Here is a 19,822-nt window from a genome sequence, read left to right on the forward strand (position 1 = left end):
ACCCGCATCACCATCGCTGCCGCCCGCACTGCCGCTGATGCCCACACTGCTGCCGGGTCTTCGCCAGGCTAATTCACACACCGTCGCCAGGTCCGTTCCAAATGCCGCTAACACCTGCAAAGGACAGCCATCTTGGTGCACCCAGGTGAAGCCACAGTGAGTACACCCCCTGCTGGAGGCACCTACTGAGGCTGCACAACAAGTTGAAGCTCCCTATCTGTAGAATAGGACATTTGTGAGGTAATAGTTTAAAAACTGTAACTTTCCTGAACCCCAAAAGGCCCTACCCTGGAACAATAGCTACCTAATAAAACTAACCCCAAGTCTTAATTCATCCTGTACCCTGAGTTATGCCTTCTCAAATATCCCCCATAGAGAACAGCAGAAAAGTGGTCCTAACTGAGAGTGTCAGAAAAAACTGACAGTTGGAACTTTAGATTACTCCCAAATCATAATTTATTTTTTTTTGCCCTGAAATTTCGTATGCAACATTCCTGGCTCCCCTCCACCATCAGACTGCCATGCCGCTGCCTCACACTGGCTTTTATAAGTCAGTCGAGGGGACGGAGCAAAGACGTCGCAAGACATGATTGGCTCACAGCAGTCATATTTGAATTAACAAAATTACCATGTTATAGTTCTGATGAAAAGGTCTTAGGACCTTCAAATGTCGACTTCTTATAACTATGTTTTTGATCACTTGAATACAAAAAATTTTTGATACCAAGTCCAGGAGTGCCGCCTTATTTCCTTATTTTGGAATGGCTGCCATATCACGCTATAGGAATTCTATATATGTGAATACTTAGGAGGGCACCCTGGTTAATCTAAATTATCCGGAGAGCCGAACAACAAGCAGACTATATATATATTGAAGACGTGCGCCTAATAGTGTAGTAATTAAAATAAATGAACTTGTGCTCAAAGGTAAATATTGTGCGTACCAAAAATTAATAAAATGAAAGCTTATCTGATGTCCAGGTATCACGGTCAGGAAGCACGTAGCAACAACGTATTCAGGACTTATTCCAAGGGATGATATTGCTTGAACAGACCTTTAAAACGGACTTAAATCAAGCCCATAAAAGTAATATAGTGTAGTATATTTTATATAAACATAATTAACAGTAGACTTACATAAATCTGCGTACCAGATAATGCAATAAATTATGCATATAAAAGTGTCATTCCTCCGCGTTCCTGGTGTTTAACAACAAACGTCCGGCTTCATAAACCACAAAAGATAGACCAAAGAATGAAGAAAAATCTCCGTAAATAGTGGATTAATTCCAAGTCAAACACAAACAGACATAGAGTAGTACACTAAACAAATATAATTCAAATTAATGCTTATCTTATAAATGGTTTATCAGTTAACAGTCCACTTTTTAGAGGTGTAGGAGAACCAGTCCCAACGTGTTTCATCCTTTTTGAACTTCCTCAGGGGATTTTATTGATGTGTTTGCTGATATATTTTAATATATAAAATCATCAAATAATCTAAGAAAGGCGTCTTGATTATTCTCTGCCATGAAAAGGTTATATATTTGTATATTTTGATATGATTAGCGCAACATAATTTCAGGTATTGTTTTTTTTTTGCTTGGTTGCAAGTTTTGGGAGCCCACACAGGATCTCTGGGTGTTGCTGCTTTCAGAGATTTATTTTTATTTATTTATTTTTAAGTAGCACCTGATTGGTTTTTGTGTTTTGGAATTTTGACCCTTGGCTGGTCTACTATGAAGGGACATCAAGATTATAATAAAGAGAATCTTGATGTCCCATCACTCTGAAAATAATTTTAAGCCATAACTGATGCTAAAGCAACCAATATTCTAGGATAAAAATGGGAAAGTTTATTTTAATGAGGGGATTATATTAAAGTGGTAGGAGATTGAACTTTGATGGAGAGTTGCTTTTCTAGGAGCACATCTACAGTATATTGCAGGGACTTCTTGCAAGTGCAGAGTACAGTATGTGGGGGTGCCTTCAAGTGCATTGAACAGAACATCTTGGAGTACTGCAGCAAGTGAGCCTTATAAGTGATGCCCTATTTGTTCATCTTGTTTGACTACTGTCAATTTCATTTGTTTTCATTTAGAACCTTGACAAAAAGAAGAAAAAATTTGGATTTCAGAGAATTGACACACCTCCTCAGACCAATGACCCCATATATACTAAGACAAAATACCTTGTCAGGGGACTTCCAAATGCAACTGTATGCCCCAAGGTATCAATTTTATTTCTTCTGTTTTTCTTGTAAATATTGTGTACAGAAATATAATGCTTTTTATACATTTATTTTAGGTGTGTGTGTGTGTGTGCGTGGGGGGTGGCAATTATATTGTACCTAAATATTGATTAATCCACCTCTGTCTGAAGGAAACCAATGCACACACAAATCATTTTAAATAGGGGACTTCCTTCTTTTAAATATGGGTGCTCTTGAAATAATGGGGGAGATCATTCTTAGACTGCATGGGGTGCGGGGTAGGAAGGGTTAGTATAAGGGTGCATGAAAGGAGGGTTAGAGGGTAAATAGGACAGGGGAACATTACTTATTGTTCCCCTGCTGGGATTTGAAACATCAGGTTGCCGCTGTCAATATACTGGCAGCCGACATCCCATCCAGTGGTATTTCATACCGATTCCATTAAGACTAATGAAGCTCTAAACAAAATGTTTCAGATATTAGTACTTCACGTCCTATTTTCTAAGTTCTGGTCAACTAATCAAACACACTCCTGTCTCAACCAATTGATATCACAAGCAGAAACTAGCTTTATATTTACTGTAGTTTTACAGCATATTTCAACCTTGTAGTTTAATCCATATTTGAAGTTTACAGTATGTGTAAAGTCAGAGAATTATAACCTAGAGCAGAAAGCAAAGTCAAATAAACCAGGGTCAGGAACCAGGTCAAAGTGGCAGCAGAAAAACAGAGGCACAGGCAAAATCCAGAACAGAGCAGAGGTCAGGGCTGGCAGAGTACAATCAAATTAAAGGATCATGTTGTCAGTGGGCAGACAAAGGCAGAATAAAGTTCATCCATGTAAAAGCAACACATTATGTGGCAATCAGAAAATGTGCTATCCCGTTATTGAGCAGAGTATTGGTGGCGAAATATGAAAAAAAAAGTTTGAATATATCCTGCACCAATTTCCTTTAGGCATAAACATGACAAACTTGTTTTAAAATTGATTTTCCCTTTGACTTAAATGTATGCTTATCTTGGAAAATTGTTGAAGATTGGTTGAATAAAACAATGTTTCCCTGGGGTATTGATATGCTTTATGAATACCCATGGATAATGGTATATTTGTAATAATTGTTTCATGGTCGATGTTGTTCCATTTTTATAAAATTCAGCATCAAACTATTTTATTGAGAATGACATTATTGCTTACTCTGGGCCACATGGACTGAAGGACACCCTCACACTTCCTAGTAAAGGGGACTGGATTCAAAAACAATTGTGTGTATGGTTGCGTCCTAAGGACCTAAAATCTCCTGGGTGAAATGACAACAGTAATGTAATCTAAAGTAGCAGCATCAACCTCCCCCTAGGAGTCTTAATTGTAAACCAATCCTAGAGTGAGGGTAATATCAGTTCCATGGTTCCTTAGGTGTACACACGGCCATTCTGCCACCAATGGGGACTTGGTCAGAAGTTTTGTCTGTGCAGCCAAGTTTTAATTGCCGGGCGCTTATCTCAATTGTTGCACTTAGTAACATGATCCATGCACACAATCTAATTGCCACATAATAGATATGTGGGAGTCTGGCTTTCTGAAATCCAAACACAACTGAATTTAGGGGTTGAGAGTATCCAAGTAGAAACAAGTCAAGGTTCTGATTCACTTTTGTAACCTGGTTTGAACTGAGGGGGTCATTTAGACCCGGTCATTAGCGCCGATGCGCTCGGACCGGGTCGATGGCCCCCCACAGAGCACGCGCTCGACGGCGCCGGTGCCGTCGTGCGCATGCGTGAGACCCGCTACGACTGACAGCGCCGGTCATAGTGGGTCTCGATCCAAAGGGGGCGAGCTGTCGATGTTGGCAGCTCGCCCTGTTTGGAAGGCGGGCCAGGGGGGTGGCACCCCAAACGGGGGCGTTCCCATGGGAACGCCTGCCATTTGGGGGAGGCCCCACTGACATCACTAGTGATGTCAGTGGAGAGCTTCCGGCTCAGACAGAGCCAGAAGCTCTCCGGGGCTTACGACAAGGGAGACCCTACCCTAGGGTCTCGTCGTAAGCCCCGATGGTCGCGATGGTCTTGACCATCGCGACCATCACCTTAGGCGGTTGTTAGAGCTGTGGGTGTTAACCCACAGCCTTACCACCGCAAAGGAGGACGTCTTGAAAATTCAAGAGGTCCTCCCCTCATTCAGACCGACCGCACGCTCTGTGCGACCGGCTCTGAATGAGGTCCTGAGTCCCTCACCCTGGGTTCGGATCTGTTGCTGGTTCAGAACTCGGATTTAAAAACCCAACTTGGTTTTTCATATTTGGACATTTTAGCTGTTTTATTGATTTTTAATTGAATCCAAAACCAAAACACAAAGATGAATTCAGATTCAAAAACAAAATATGACGGTCGGCGCATATTTTTACAGAATAGTGTGTTGCTTTTACATGGGTGTTCTTTATTCTCTTATTATCTGTGTACTGACAACATGATCTTTTAATTTGCTTGAACTCCGCCAGCCCTGACCTTTGCTCTGTTCTGGATTTTGTCTGCACCTCTGTTTGCCTCCTGCCACTTTGATCTGGTTCCTGACATCATAACCCTCCTCCTGTTTCTCCTGGGGCCTAGACATGCTTTACTAATACCTGAGAATGTGGAAGTTTATCCTCAGTGATGCGCTTGTGAGATGATGAATTCAATTTAACACTTACTATAAATTACAAATCTCTTAGACTCTGATGCTTCATTCCCGCCATCTATCAGACCCTTATCAGTACACGGAGATCAGGATAAAGGAAACTGATACAGACATATATATAGAAGTCTTAGAAGAGAAAAGTGAAGATACAGTTTGGAATGCTGAGCTGACTAAAGGTACAATTTACTGTATTTGTTACCCAGCATCGGCTGATCTGTTGAACAGTGTGTCACTGGTCTCTTACTATAGACAAACCTGACCACACATAATATAAAATACATTTGTCAAACTAAAGAACAGACTAAAAGACAGACTTCAGTTCCTTATCAATTTAAATTAGATATTTATTGTAGCCTCATACTGAAATTAGCCATTTGATGAAACAGCATCACGTGGGCCCAGTGGCGGATCCAGGGGAGGGGCGATTGGAGCGATCGCCCCCCCCTAGCACAGTTTGTCCGACCATTATCATCTCTCTCCTCTGCATCATTAAGTTCAGAGGAGAGAGATGATAATGGCTGGGCTGTGCTGTGATCGGAGCTCCCGTCTCCCAGTTAGAGGGATGTGTCAGTGACAGGCTGTCTGTTACCTGACCCGGGAGCCAGGGAGGAAGCGATCACAGCCGGCTCCTCACACCCTGTGATCAGCTGTGTAGTCTAAACAGACCACACGCTGATCACTGCTAAAAAAAACAAAAAAACAACTTACCTCTGTCCAGGGACCAAAGATCGGGGCTCCGGCGATGTCCTCCCTCCAGTCAGCTGGTCTCCCGGCTCCTGCACTGTGACCCTGGTCAGCTGCTGCATTAAACAGCTGACGGTGTCACAGTGCAGGATGGGAGAGCAGCTGACCAAAGCCCGGAGGGAGAACATCACCAGAGCAGCGGAGGTAAGTGAAATTAAAGTGGGGGAGGCGGGGTTGCTGCGAGGGGGGTCACGGGGGGGGAGGGGAGATGCTGTGAGGGGGGGTTATCGGAGGAGGGGGGTTGCCGTGAGGGGGGGTCACGGGGGGAGGGGGGTTGCCACAAGGGGGGGCATAATTAATCATTAACTCGCCCCCCCTAATACAACAGTCTAGATCCACCCCTGCATGGGCCGTGGCATAAGTTCATCCCAGATGCCCAGAGGCAAGTTATCATTCCGTGCCCCCACCCATATATGTGACTATGGGATGGGGAGTTGTAGGTGAGGGGGGGGCACCGGATGTGTCTCACTGGCATAAGAAGCTGCTGAGGAGCAGCAACACCAATTAGCAGGGACAGGCTATAGACAGATGGAGGGGGCAGCTGATGGTCTGACACAGAGCCCTCCACTAGTGTATGGTTATGGTGGCTTCTCAGGTGACGGGAGAGGTGCTATGTATTGAGCGGCTGTGACGGTACACTCCGGGCACATATTTACAGCCCAAAGTGAGGTGAATATATTGTAGGAGATGGAGGAGATGCCCCTTCAGTGCTGGCGCCCGGTGGCAGGTACCTCCGTTGTCTCCCATAGTTCACATGGGACAGATTTACTATACAACAGTTTATCATACAGTAGCTGACGATCACCAGCTACAACTGATGGTTTTAAAATGGCAACGGTAATAACTTAAATCCATCGGTCAAAGCCACTGATCATTGGCAGCTTTAATAAAAGATGGATAGTAATTCTATCACCAAAGTCTCATCAACTGGCCAAGCATGAGGCTACACCACGTGTGTGTGTAACACCCTCTTCACTTGCTCTTGGATACAGGATGTAGATTGCACTACTGTATGGTCAGTCCCTTTGCTTAAATCCACCCCTTTTCATTACCTCCAAATATAAAAAGGTAAATAGAAGCAAATCTACAAGGTTAATGTATTCAACTGTAACTGCTGGTAATAGTTACAAGAACCTAACTTAGTTGATCCGAGTGAATCTGAGTCCTGGCTCTTCCCTCAGGTCCCAGAATGAGGCAGAAAGCAATTTTCCTAAACTCTGCCGGGGGTTTCTGAATCAGTGCGATATACATTTCACCTTACAGCCTGATAACTTTCCCACTGCAATAACTAAAATGACCTACATAGTGTCTCTGTTGTCTGGCTCAGCCTTGGATTGGGCTTCCCCACTCTGGTAGCGTTCAGATTCTCTGCTGGATAACTATACAGCCTTGTATCATCATTCAGGAGGATCTTTGATGAGCCCGGACGTACTGTATCAGCTTCATCTGGTATTATGACTCTGAGACAAGGAATTTGTCCCATCAGCTAGTATGCCGTACAATTTCAGATTTTAGCATCAGAGCTCAAGTGGAATGAGGAAGCCCTTACTGCAGCCTTCTGGCATGGATTGTCTAACCAACTAAAGGATGATTTAGTCACCCGTGAGCTTCCTACCGATCTAAATGATATGATTTCACTCTGTAACAAGATCGACCTACGCTTCAGAGAACGTCAGGCTCAAAAGCACAGAACCGGCCGAGAAAGGTCATCTACCCCTTCCCTACCCACCCGTCCATCCCCTCCTCCTATGGAAGAAGAGCCTATGCAGGTGAACCATACCCATCTCTCCAAAGAGGGACGTCAGAGAAGGATATCGAGAAACCTCTGCCCATACTGTGGAGATTTGGGTCACCTGGTGGCCTCCTGTTCCCGTAAATTGGGAAACGCCCGATCCTAACTGCCGCTGAGTACTGCAAGTTAGGAGTAATGAGCCCATCCTCAAACTCTAAATATTTTGTATTAATCTTAGCCCTAGATCTCAAGCCTAAACCTGTCCTCGCTTCTGCTCTATTGGATTCGGGAGCAGCCGGAAATTTCTTGACTTCCAGTTTAATTAACAAATTTCAGATCCCATGCAAATCCCTCAATCATGCGATTTCTCTGACAGCTATAGATGGTCGTCCTCTGGCTAACTGAATCGTCACCCACGTAACTCAACCAATACTAGTCCGTATTGGAGCAATCCATTCCGAGTCTCTGAAATTCCTGGTGATACCCGAGGCCTCCCAAGAAATTATATTAGGACTACCCTGGTTACGCCAGCACAATCCCAAAATAGACTGGTGTTCTATGCAAATCTTCTCATGGGGGGTTGATTGCCAGAAATCCTGTCTTCCCAAGATTCGACCTGTAAGGAAACAGTTTCATTAGTTCCTCCAGCTATCCCTAGAGAGTACCAGGAGTACACCGATGTCTTTCTGAGCAACAGGCTAATATCTTACCTCCTCACAGAGAATGGGATTGTCCAATTGATTTATTGCCCGACAAGATGCCACCCCGGGGCTGCACCTATCCTCTTTCCTTGCTTGAGACCAAAGCAATTTCTGAATACATCCAAGAGCATTTAGAGAAAGGATTTATTAGCCCCTCCACCTCTCCTGCCAGAGCGGGGTTCTTTTTTGTGGCCAAAAGGATGGTGGTCTAAGACCTTGTATTGATTATCGGGGCATCAACGACATAATGGTCAAGAATCGATATCCGCTTCCGCTAATCACTGAACTATTCGATAAAGTCAAAGGATCCATCATATTCTCTAAATTAGATCTGAGAGGGGCCTATAACCTCATTCGTATTTGCACAGGTGATGAGTGGAAGACCACTTTTAATACCAGAGATGGAGATTTTGAATATCTCGTGATGCCTTTCGGATTGTGCAATGCCCCTGCTGTCTTTCAGGGTTTTGTTAATGAAATATTCCGGGACTTACTTTATGTATCAGTTGTTGTCTATTTGGACGATATATTAATTTTTTCATCTTCGGTAGAAGAACATCACAAGCATGTGAAGGAAGTACTGTCCCGTCTGAGGAGGAATCACCTCTATTGTAAATTGGAGAAATTAGTTTTTGATGTATCCAGCGTGCCATTCCTTGGCTACGTTATTTCTGGCTCTCGTCTAGAAATGGACAGTAAAAAGGTGCAAGCAATCTTGGACTGGTCTCGACCTCAATCCCTGAAAGCCATCCAGTGACTACTTGGATTCGCCAACTACTACAGGCATTTTATCAAGGGATTTTATTCTTTGATGGCTCCAATTATGGTCCTGACCCATAAAGGTGCTAATCCAGCCCTATGGTCACCAGAAGCAGAGACTGCCTTCCAACTTCTGAAACAAGCGTTTATTTCAGCTCCGGTTCTAAGACAACCAGATCTGGATAGGCCCTTCCTGTTGGAGGTAGATGCATCGTCTGAAGCTGTGGGAGCAGTTCTGTCCCAGCGGTATGAAGACAACGAATCCACCCTTGTGGCTTTTTCTCCAAGAAGTTTATGCCCGCCGAAAGAAACTATGCTAGAGGTGAACAAGAACTCCTGGCAGTTAAGCTGGCATTAAAAGAGTGGAGATACCTGCTGGAAGGAGCCAAATTTCCCTTTACCATCTTCACAGACCATAGGAATCTCCTCTTCCTTAAGAATATCCAGTGTGTGAGCCCCCATCTAGCCCGATGGGCAATCTTCTACGCCTGATTCCAATTTACCCTGATTTCCCGAGCTGGAGCTCTAAACCAGAAAGCAGATGCTCTCTCCAGGGCCCTCCTCTGTAGTGACAATTCAGAGACCATACATAGTGCCCCGGTACTGGAATCAAGAGTGTTTGCCAGCATACAATTACAACCTCCTACTGGGAAAACCTTTGTGGCCCTGGAGTTAAGGAAGCAGATCCTCACTTGGGCTCATTCCTCTCATTTTTCAGGTCACTCATGTACTCTGAAGACTCTGGAACTTCTAAGAAGGGGCTACTGGTGGCCATCTATGAAGTCTGATGTGATGGAGTTCATTTCTTCATGTACCTCTTGTGCTCAGCATAAATCTTCGCGTCAGGCCCCAGCTGGTGAGTTGTTACCCCTGCCTATTCCATCACGTCCTTGGACACATCTCTCCATGGATTTCATTACAGATTTACCAAATTCTCAGGGTTACACCATCATCTGGGTGGTGGTAAACCGATTCTCGAAAATGGTCCATTATGTACCTTTAAAGAAGCTGCCGACAGCTCCTGATTTGGCTCACTTGTTCATCCAACATATATTTTGTCTCCATGGACTTCCTGCCGAAATAGTCTCAGATCGTGGTGCTCAATTTGTGGCAAAATTCTGGAGAGCGCTATGTTCTGTTCTGCAAATTAAACTAAACTTCTCCACAGCCTATCATCCACAAAGCAACAAATCTACAGAGAGGGTTAATCAGGACCTTGAGACCTTCCTAAGGATCTTCATGACATCTTCTCAAGACAACTGGTCTGATTTACTGCCCTGGGCTGAATTTGCGCATAACGCCTGGACTTTAGTTTTTTTTGTCATATTCATGTCTACCAAACCACTCATTAAAAGTTCCACATTTTCATTTAAACCTGCTTCAGTGTCTGCTCCTATCACCACCCCGGGCCCACAGCAAACCAGAACCTCACATCCCCCCTCTGTATTTCCACTCAGCCCCCATTACCAGCCACCTTCTCTGTCTCACCTTCTAGCCCCCTTTCTCTGTCTCTCCAGCTATCCACCACTGTCTCTCCTGTCAGTCTGCCCTCTGTCTCTCCAGCCAGCTGCCATCATGTCTCCAGCCAGTACCAATTGTCTCCAGCCAGTACCAATTGTCTCTCTAGCCCATTGTGTCACCTGCCAGCCCCTCTCTCTCTGTGTCTCCAGCCAGCCCCTGCATACCTCCAGCTCCATTTACCTCCTCCAGCATCTTCTGGCTGTGTCTTCCGGCTTCTCTACATGCTGCGGATCCTCTGACTGCCACATTGCATAGGAGGCACCTCCTTGCCTTGTTTATTGCAACTGGAGGCCTTGTTTATTGCAACTCGCAATAAACAATTTTTTTTTTATTGTACTGCCACCAGTCGCTACTACCTGAAGAGGAGACAGTGTCTCTATGGACGGACCCCACAAATAGATCCATCTATAACTGATGGCAGCAGTATAGATGGTCTGTGTGTCCTGCTGCCTGGTCAGTTACTCCACTGCCTCCAGGACTTCCACTGCTGTGTATGGCACTATATGTCTGCATGCATGTGACTGTGTGTATATATATATATGTATATGTATAAATATATATATATATATATATATATATACATACATATATATTAGCCACATGGTCTGGCACTCATATACTAATACAACTTAGCCTGGTGCCTCCACAAATAAGCAACAATAGAAATTCCAAGAGTGCGGCACTCAGGGCATATTAAACAAAATACTCCGAAACGTGAAGATACGTTCAACGATTCAATCGTTAAAGATTGTCATAAGGAAATACAGAAAGGGAAGAAACATCTTACCTTATAGACTCTCACCCAGCATGTGAATGTGTGCATCCCATCAAGATCCCGGACCGAGCACGGGAGGAGGGGGCGCACATTGATGACGTCATCAGCACATCGGCGCCACGCACGTCAGTGAAGATACCATTGCCATGGGAACATGATACAATCAGATGCACTGTGAGAATGACACACAAATTACAAAATGTGTACATATAGCATTAATGGCATACAGGAACTGATTCATGTAAAATAAGTCAATACATTATAATAGAAAATGTGAACAACACCTAATCAGTAGATATAGCAATATATAAGGCTAGCAGTCCAGCAATAAATCCATGAGAATGAATGATATATGAGTAATATCAATTAAATAAATTATATAAATTGTAGCCAGACTGAATGAAGCTCATGACAATCAAAATCTAGAGAATTCTATAAATAGACTTTTGGTTACACGTAAAACATGATAAAGGTAGGACCTAATTAAGGGTCTCATTCAGAGCCGCTTGCAAGCGCTGTGCGCTCACAAGCGGCGCGCCGATTGTGCACTGCGCATGCCCTGCTGAGCGGCTGAGGTTCAGTGGCTTTGGGGCTCGCAACAAAATGGGGCAGCTGTCGATGGTGAGTGACAGCTCGCCCCGTTTTGTGGGCAGGAGTGGGGGTGGCTGCACAAATGCAGGCGTTCCCTTAGGAACGCCTGGCGTTTGTTGGGCGGTCCAACTGACATCACTATTGATGTCAGTAGTGGATGTCCAGCTCTATTAGAGCAGGAAGTCCACTCAGCCTTGCGGAAGCTAGACCCTGCCCCAGGGTCATGTCACAAGGCTGATGGTCGCGATTATCACGATGGTCTCCAGCCCGCTCGCACAGTCATAGTACTCCAGCTGCTAAAGTTGTTCAAGGGGATAAAAGGGTTAAGAAAGGGCACATGAAATCTAAACAATAATTCACAATCATAAAGAAAACATCACCACTAACAATAAAGGTAAAATTTACTGCCGAAAAATATATAATTGCCAACATGCCATACACCACACAGAGTGGCAAGGAAAGACTCAGACCATGGTAATTCTTTGTGAGTTATGGTCCTGCTACTGCTCTTTCATGCACTAGAAGCCAGGGCCAAACGCAATCAGGCATCTTCAGTAACCTCATTAAAACACATTCTCACTCAGCTATACAATCTGTGGTTCTACAAGTGCTGCAGGGCAGGCTTGCTGAGACCTGTAGTTCTACTGAGAAGCACAATATTATTACTACATTTAACCCAAAACTCCTGCGTCCACTGCCACCAGGGATGCAGGGAAGAGCCCTGGGGTATCCTCCCCAAGGGGGACCCCTTTTTTGGGTAAATCCTCACTTTCTGAGAAAAACATGGCTGGGCTGAACAGTTCGGAGAATGCTTTCGCAGGGGGGGCCCAAAACAGTGTGTCACTTCTGCTGTGGCTTTACTACCTGGCTATTTGGGGCCAGTGCTGATTATTGGAAATAAAGGGTAACCCCACATCATCTTTCCTGCATTTTTCTGGGGCCAGAACAAGCTCAACAGTCTGATGCTGTTTTTTTTTTTAGTTTTAACTCTTTTCACAATAGTGCACAGAAAGCACTGCACAGGTAATACTGATCTGTACAGTGTTTTTGCAGATCACACAGTTTCACAGCTAGGTCTATTCATTTATATCCAAATACGACTGATCTCACACATAATCAAACGCAATTCCATCTGCCAATATTGGCCAAAGGCTGCAGTGAGCTGGTTGGCTAAACTAAATGGCAGAGCAATGGCACAAACACATGGCAGTTTTTAGCACATCTATAAAACATAGCCTAAAAGTCAAAACATATCATATATTACCACTTTATCAACACACTACTCCAATCAGCAAATCACAGGCCTCAGGCCAATACAAGAGATCAAAGGAGGAATACACAGTATTTAGTGGCATGGAAAAAACTATTCAAAAACAAGCATCCAAATGTGAGTTTACAAACACACTGAATCCAACCAGCAAATTACAGGCTCCATCAAATCAAATCTGTCTGTCAAACACACACAATAAAGGATGATAAGGAGGTTGATACTACTCCATAAACTGGGCTTATGCACCTGGATGAGAAGCTGATGATGGATGGTCTTGCAAGATAGAGAACATCAATACCCCAGTAAAGAACAGTAATATACGGTGCCTGTCAAACACACACAGGGGTCTATTCATTATATCATAAAATTATTTTACGATAATTAGGTTTAAAACTTGCATTAAGTTCTACCTAATAACAGGAGGAATTCATCATTCCTCCTCTCCATAAGTATATCTTACAAGAAGCTGTCATTTTTACAATGACAGCTTTTGGAAAAGAAATACTATTTCTCTTCCAGCTCCTATGTACAGCGTGTACTCAAGCAGCTACCGGATCCGAAGAAGGATCATCTGGGTTGCCTGCAAAATGGTAAGTTTACATTCTGGTGGTACTGACTGGGGCAACCAAACAGCTGCAGCACTGGGCACCATCAGGGGACATAGGATGTTATAATTTTAATAATTTATTGGCACTGGGAAAGCCCCCACTGTGGATATGTAGCAAAGACGTGGCCAGCGGCACTTGGCAAAATAAGTTGGTGCTGTAAAATCATGAATATTTATTGATGCTCCTTCTTATATACATACATCATGCAGCAGCATGCAGCTGCGGGGGAGGGAGCCAGGAGTGGGAGGTTAACACCACAACTAACCAGGAGATATCTCCTGCATTACTAGCAAAATGAATGGGGCTGGCACCACAAATCTCCAATTTTATAAAAAACATTAAAACAAAAATGTTATTTAAGGTATGATGAATTGACCTCTCAATCTTGTCAAAGCCCATAATGAAAAGTGGTACATGGTGGAATTGTCCTTGGAAACCCACCCTTTTGTTTTATTTTGAAAAGGACATGCACAGTTTAACAAACCAAGCACTTCAGCAAAAAAGATTGGCAAATTTGTGGCTAAAGTGAGTGGTTTGTTTGGGCCCCAAAAAACAAACATATTGGTGGTAAACCAAGCTACCAATGGGGCTTAAGGCAGCTAACAGTGTTTTGGAAGAAGCTTCCCACGCTGATTGCTCACAAGGTTTGCAGTTGTGCTAAACACTCTTTCTGAGTATACACTAGAGGATGAGAAGCTTCAGTACACCAAGCTAGCTTGTACAAGGAGCTCCAAATAGCTTTTTTTCCTCCCAGTATTCAAAGGCACTGTGTGAGATGCTAATTGTACATTATCATTAAAGTAATTCTCTACCATTCTATTGATGTTCTATTAATCCTGACCACATGCCATAATGGTGCACTCTGGTTTGCTGAGTTGACTCATCATAATCAACAGTAGATCTCTTGTTAAAGGTCAGTTTTTTCTGGTAGACAGCATTTTCAGCAGAAACTGAAGCACGATACATCATCATGGCATGTGCCACTTGGGTTGAGAACTTGCTTGCAAGGAGCTCTCAGTATTTCTTAAGATCTGTGTCAGTTGTAAAGGAAGACATTACATAGGACTTAAACCTAGGTTCAAGCTTGGATGCCACAATGTACTGATCCAATTGCAAGATGTTTCAAACCCTTTGGTCTTGGTAAAATGAATATAGAACTTGATCTACAAGTTCAACATATTTATTGGAATTGCTTTGTTTTACCTGATCCTTCAGCTTCTCAAGCTGCCTTTCCAGTAATTTAATTAAGGGTATGACCTATCTCAGGCTGGCAGTGTGCACTCACTGTATTAAACCAAGAGCATTCTATGTCCTCACTGTCCCTGTTTCATGGCTTGAAGTGTATGTCATGATTGTTTGTTGCTGTTCCTTTCCATTTTAATTATTTTGGGGAGCAGCTAACAGGGAGACCACCACACCCAGAGTAATGGTACCAGAGAAAAAAAATTCTATTTTGCAGTTATTATGTTTCGGTGCCAGTAAGTACAGTAATATATTACACACTCTTGAAATCTGATTTAAATTGATTTATGAAAGAAGATTAGAAATATTTTTTTTTAGACATCAGAAAAAATAATATATTTTGCAATTATTATTTTCTGGTGCAGCTGACAAGGACACCAACATGCCCAGTAAGTACAGTAATATACTCTGCCTTTTGGAAACACACACTTCCAGAAAAAATATGATTTAAAACAGGAAAATATGTCTTATTTGGGGTGCAGCAGAATTAGTCATAGCACTTTTTTGGGGGACAAATGAGCATGAAATTAATCATAATGTCTCTGCCCGCATACACGACAATATACACAGCAGTGGGTATATAGTAGATATCCTTGTGAAACACATGTGCAAGTTCACTGTTCTAACAAACATACACAAGAGCTTGATTGCACTGCAATGCAGCTTGCAGGTTCTATTCATGTCTGACAAATAAACACACAACACAGTGACAAAGATGCCTACAGTCACCATTCCCCACCTGATTAGTATAATACGTAGTAGTGCAGCACAAATATGGCCCATACTCTCTACCTACACTCTCCTGTGTGAAATGGTGGCTAATCATGAGGGAAAGACTCTTATACAGGGGAGGCTCCAGAGGCGGGGCTTCAGTGCGGTCCAAAATTCAAATGGGGAGCCACACCAACTGCCAGTGATGTTTGGCAGCAGTTGGGGTGGAAGTTGGTGTGGCTCACCTAATTGAATTTTGGACTGTGCTGCAGCTCCACCTCTGGAGCCGCCACTGCTCTTATATGCAATCCAAAAAACGCAAGATCTGAGATTTCTGCAAAAATTAAGTTTTGCCTCGTATTGAGTCCCAAAATTGGTAGGAAGACCTGTGTCAGCACTCGGATCCAATGGTAACCCCCAAGTATTTCAGAAATCCAAGGTGTTTTTGGATCTCTGCAAAACTGAACTGCTCACCTCTTATTTAATTTAAGTCAATCTATATGCAACATGGTTAATTAGCTACAATGAGATTCCCAGGACTAGTATACCAGTGCCCAAAGATAATATCACAGAAATCTTTCTGTGGTAATAGTAGAAAGAACACAAACTTCTGGTGCTAATATACGTTTAAAACTAGATAAGCCCAAATATTGTGAATGCCATTAGTAGATAATATTTTAATATAGTGTCTATAAAGGTATAATTAAAGCAGCAGTACCTTGATGGTGGGGTTATGAAAACTCACCAAAAAACAATAATGTACAAAAAAAGAAAATACAAGTTTAAGAACTGTGCTAAAATAAATAAATATGAATTATATATATATATATATATATATATATATATATATTTCCTGTACCGTGACACGGCGGCCACACAAAAATAAGGAGGTGAGGCCGTGAGATGTCGACATTTCAAGGTCCTAAAACCTTTTCATCAGGACTATAACATGGCAAATCTTAAAGATATCTAATTATGGTATGCATAGAGAAATAGTATGCACTCCCCTTGAGAGTTCACAACTAACGAGGTGCTCACTCTAGAGTTGCCAGCATAATACTAAACTGGCTCATTAATAATTCCAAAATCAGGAGGGCACTCTCTTTCAAAAATAGAAAAAACTTTTATTAAACTGTATGAACTTAAAGGCTGATTCAGACCCGGTCACAAGCGCTGTGCGCTCGCAACCGGGTCAATGGTGGGCCAGTGCGCATGCGCACGACAGAGACGGCTCTGTCGTGTGCATGCGTGAGATCCGGATAGCGAAGGGCAATCCGTCGCTCCGGGTCTCGCACCAAAGGGGGCGTGCTGTCGATGTTGAGTGACAGCACGCCCCCTTTGGTGGGCAGGCCGGGGGAGTGGCTGCCCAAATGGAGGCGTTCCCATGTGAACGCCTCCGTTTGGGGGCGGCCCCACTGACATCACGAGTGATGTCAGTGGGAGAGATTTCGGCTCTGTTATAGCCGAAATCTCTCTGGGGCTTGCGGCAACGTGACACTACCACAAGGGTCTCATCGCAAGCCCGATGGTCGCGATGGTCTTGACCATCGCGACCATCTTCCTGGCCACTCGCTATAGCTGTGGGTGGTCACCCATAGCTATGCGGGCGGCCAGGAGGCCGTTCTAAAAAAAAACAAGAACGGCCCTGATTCAGAGCGAGCGCTCTGTCAGAGCGTCCGGCTCTGAATCAGGGCCTCAGTCCATTATTTTTCATCATTGATAATCCAGCCTCATCAGGATTGATAATCCAGCTACCATCAGTCCTGTGTCATGCCAACAGAAAAGCATCCTGAGACCATTCATGTGTGAGGTTGCTTCTCAGCCAAGGGAGTGGGCTCACTCACAATTTTGCCTAAGAACATTGCCATGAATAAAGAATGGTACCAAAACATCCTCCAGGAGCATGTAGTGTAAATACTGGCTGCTTTTACATGTAGCCCACAAATACTGCACAGCTTTATTATTACACTGCACTTTAGATGTCAGTTTGGACACGTCTCTCCCAAATCTAAATCTCTCTGCACATTTTAAATCTGCCCCACCTGCAGTGCAGCATGGTTTCACCAAGATGATCAGTTGAGAGAGAGATCTCTCTCTATTCCCAACTCTGAATCAGGCCCTTAATGAGACACTCTCATCCAACAATTGCATAATTACAAATTTACTTTTATTATTTAATATAAAATTTTAGAATATCTATAGCGGTGGTGCACTTATATAGTGGAACATTGGGTGATACTTTTGCAAAAATTCAGATAAGAATGTCCACAAATGTGGAAGTGAAAAAGAAAAGGTTAAAGGACACAGGGCCTGATTTAGCACGGATTACTATTGCGCACGCAGTCTCACTGTGAAGATATACTAATGTTTGTGATCGCTATGCCATCTCAGCACAACATAAGGATGTCCCCCTTACCTTACACACATCTGTAATACTTTGTAAGTCTGCGAAACCATCGTTAACATTGGGTACCATCAGACCCTCAAGCACACTTGCACAAGGTCTGACCTTACTCAGGAATTGCTAACTTCATCGCACACAGTGAAAGTCCAAGCTGCGTAAGCGATCGGTGTGGCTAATTTATGCACTCCCCTGTAATGACGTTCAAACGCACTAGCACGCCTGCGTTTCGCCGACCACCCTCCATCACCACCTTCAAACGGTGCTTCCTGTCAATCACTCTGATATGGGTCTGCGTACTCACTGCGATGGCAGTCCGATCGAAATGGAGACTTTGCGCGCACGCACTGTGATGCATACACATGCGCAGTACGCAATTGGCCAATTGCATGCAATTTGTCGCCCTTTAGATGACCCTTTATATGATGCTTTTCTTGTCATGACGTCATTTTCTGTAATAAATATCATATTATTTTCTAGGTGATATTAAAGATATCATACAAGCAATGTCCTGCTCTACAACCCCTGACAGTAAGTGATTGCCAAATTAGTGGCCTAAAATATGTACCATTATTTTGTTGCATTGTATCAGTTATGCACAGGGCTGGCAACAGAAATCTCGGGGCCCAGGACACTCATGATTTTGGGCCCCCCTTCCCCTCCCAGTAGGTACAGTACGTGCAGGTTGGCCACTATGTCTCACAGCCTTGGCCCATGTGTCTGTCAGCCTTAGGCGGCCCATACACGGTGCGATTTTTTTGCACAATGAGGACAATTTCAAATGATCGTAACGATCAATCGTGCACATTGTGTGTTGCTTCTGTACATTTACGATGCCGATGCGCGTTCCTGCCATCATGTAGCTGGATCGTAGATCTTACGGCAAAACCGTAAGATTGTGATCTATCGTGTACCTTGTGACACACATTGTATGCTGTTTTTCCTGGTTCTACGATCTGATGTACGAGGTATTACAAAATCCCTAGCCACTCCCCTCCTCCATTTTGTAATCGTAAAGGACGCATCGTATCGTATGATTGTATGTACAATTGCTCACCATTTGACCACATTGTATAGAGAATTTCAAGGGAGATCGTACAACACATCGTGACGTTTCTAAATCGCACCGTATATGGCGGCATTAAACCCAACCCATGTGTCTCACAGCCCCTGTGCCTCACAACCACAGCCCCAGTGCTGCACAAGCCCATCCCGAGAGTCTCACAGCCCCAATGTCTCAAAACCCCAGCCCCTGTGCCTCTCCATCCCTGTGTCTTCCTCATCTCCATTCAGCCTGCCACTTCATCTCCAACTTCTATAACCACCACCTGAACCTTGCATCCCCAGCCTCCACAACCACCGCCCGATGCGTGTCTTTTATCCCCAGCCTCCACAACCACTGCCCGATGTGTGTCTTTTATCCCCAGCCACCACTTACCTGCAGCCTGCTCCTGTTGCCTGGCGGTTCAGACCCGGCTCCTCTCCGACCCAGCGGCGTGACGTCACGACACCATGGGCCTGATTCAGCTTTGGGAATAGAGTAATAAAGGGAATCAGTATGTAATACCGCCGACCGCAAATCCCATCGGCAGAAGCCCGGCAGGGGTGAAGAGCCCGACAGCTAAAAAGGTAAGTATAACTAACCTTTTTAGTCCCCTTTAACCATCCCTTCGGGGTGCCTAATCCTAACCTCCCCCCCAGTGCCTAACCCTAACCCCCTTCTAAGTGCCTAAACCTAACCCCCCATACCCGCAGTCTAACCGTAAGTCTCCCGGGGAGTGCCTAACTCTAACCTCCCCCGGGGGTGCCTAACACTAACCCCCCCCTTCCCCTAGCCTAAACCTAACCCTCCCAGGGGGGTGCCTAACTCTAAATCCCCCT

General features: G+C 44.0%; 1 protein-coding gene across 4 annotated transcripts in view; it reads left to right on the top strand.

Annotated features, from left to right (window-relative positions):
- The window catches only part of LOC148476927 (uncharacterized), a 160,754-nt gene that overhangs the window by 81,629 nt on the left and 59,303 nt on the right, over positions 1-19,822 (top strand). For 2 of the 4 annotated variants that reach the window (XM_088457511.1, XM_088457512.1), the window contains exons 15-18: positions 2,102-2,230; positions 4,921-5,062; positions 13,499-13,569; positions 18,422-18,472. In XM_088457511.1, coding sequence (XP_088313637.1) covers positions 2,102-2,230; positions 4,921-5,062; positions 13,499-13,569; positions 18,422-18,472 — 393 coding nt within the window. The remainder of the gene's footprint in view (positions 1-2,101; positions 2,231-4,920; positions 5,063-13,498; positions 13,570-18,421; positions 18,473-19,822) is intronic. The other 2 variants (XM_088457513.1, XM_088457510.1) reach the window with 1 other exon arrangement.

The sequence above is a fragment of the Taudactylus pleione genome, unplaced genomic scaffold, assembly GCF_031769625.1.
Source record: "Taudactylus pleione unplaced genomic scaffold, aTauple2 ptg000762l, whole genome shotgun sequence".
In the NCBI taxonomy this organism is placed as follows: domain Eukaryota; kingdom Metazoa; phylum Chordata; class Amphibia; order Anura; family Myobatrachidae; genus Taudactylus; species Taudactylus pleione.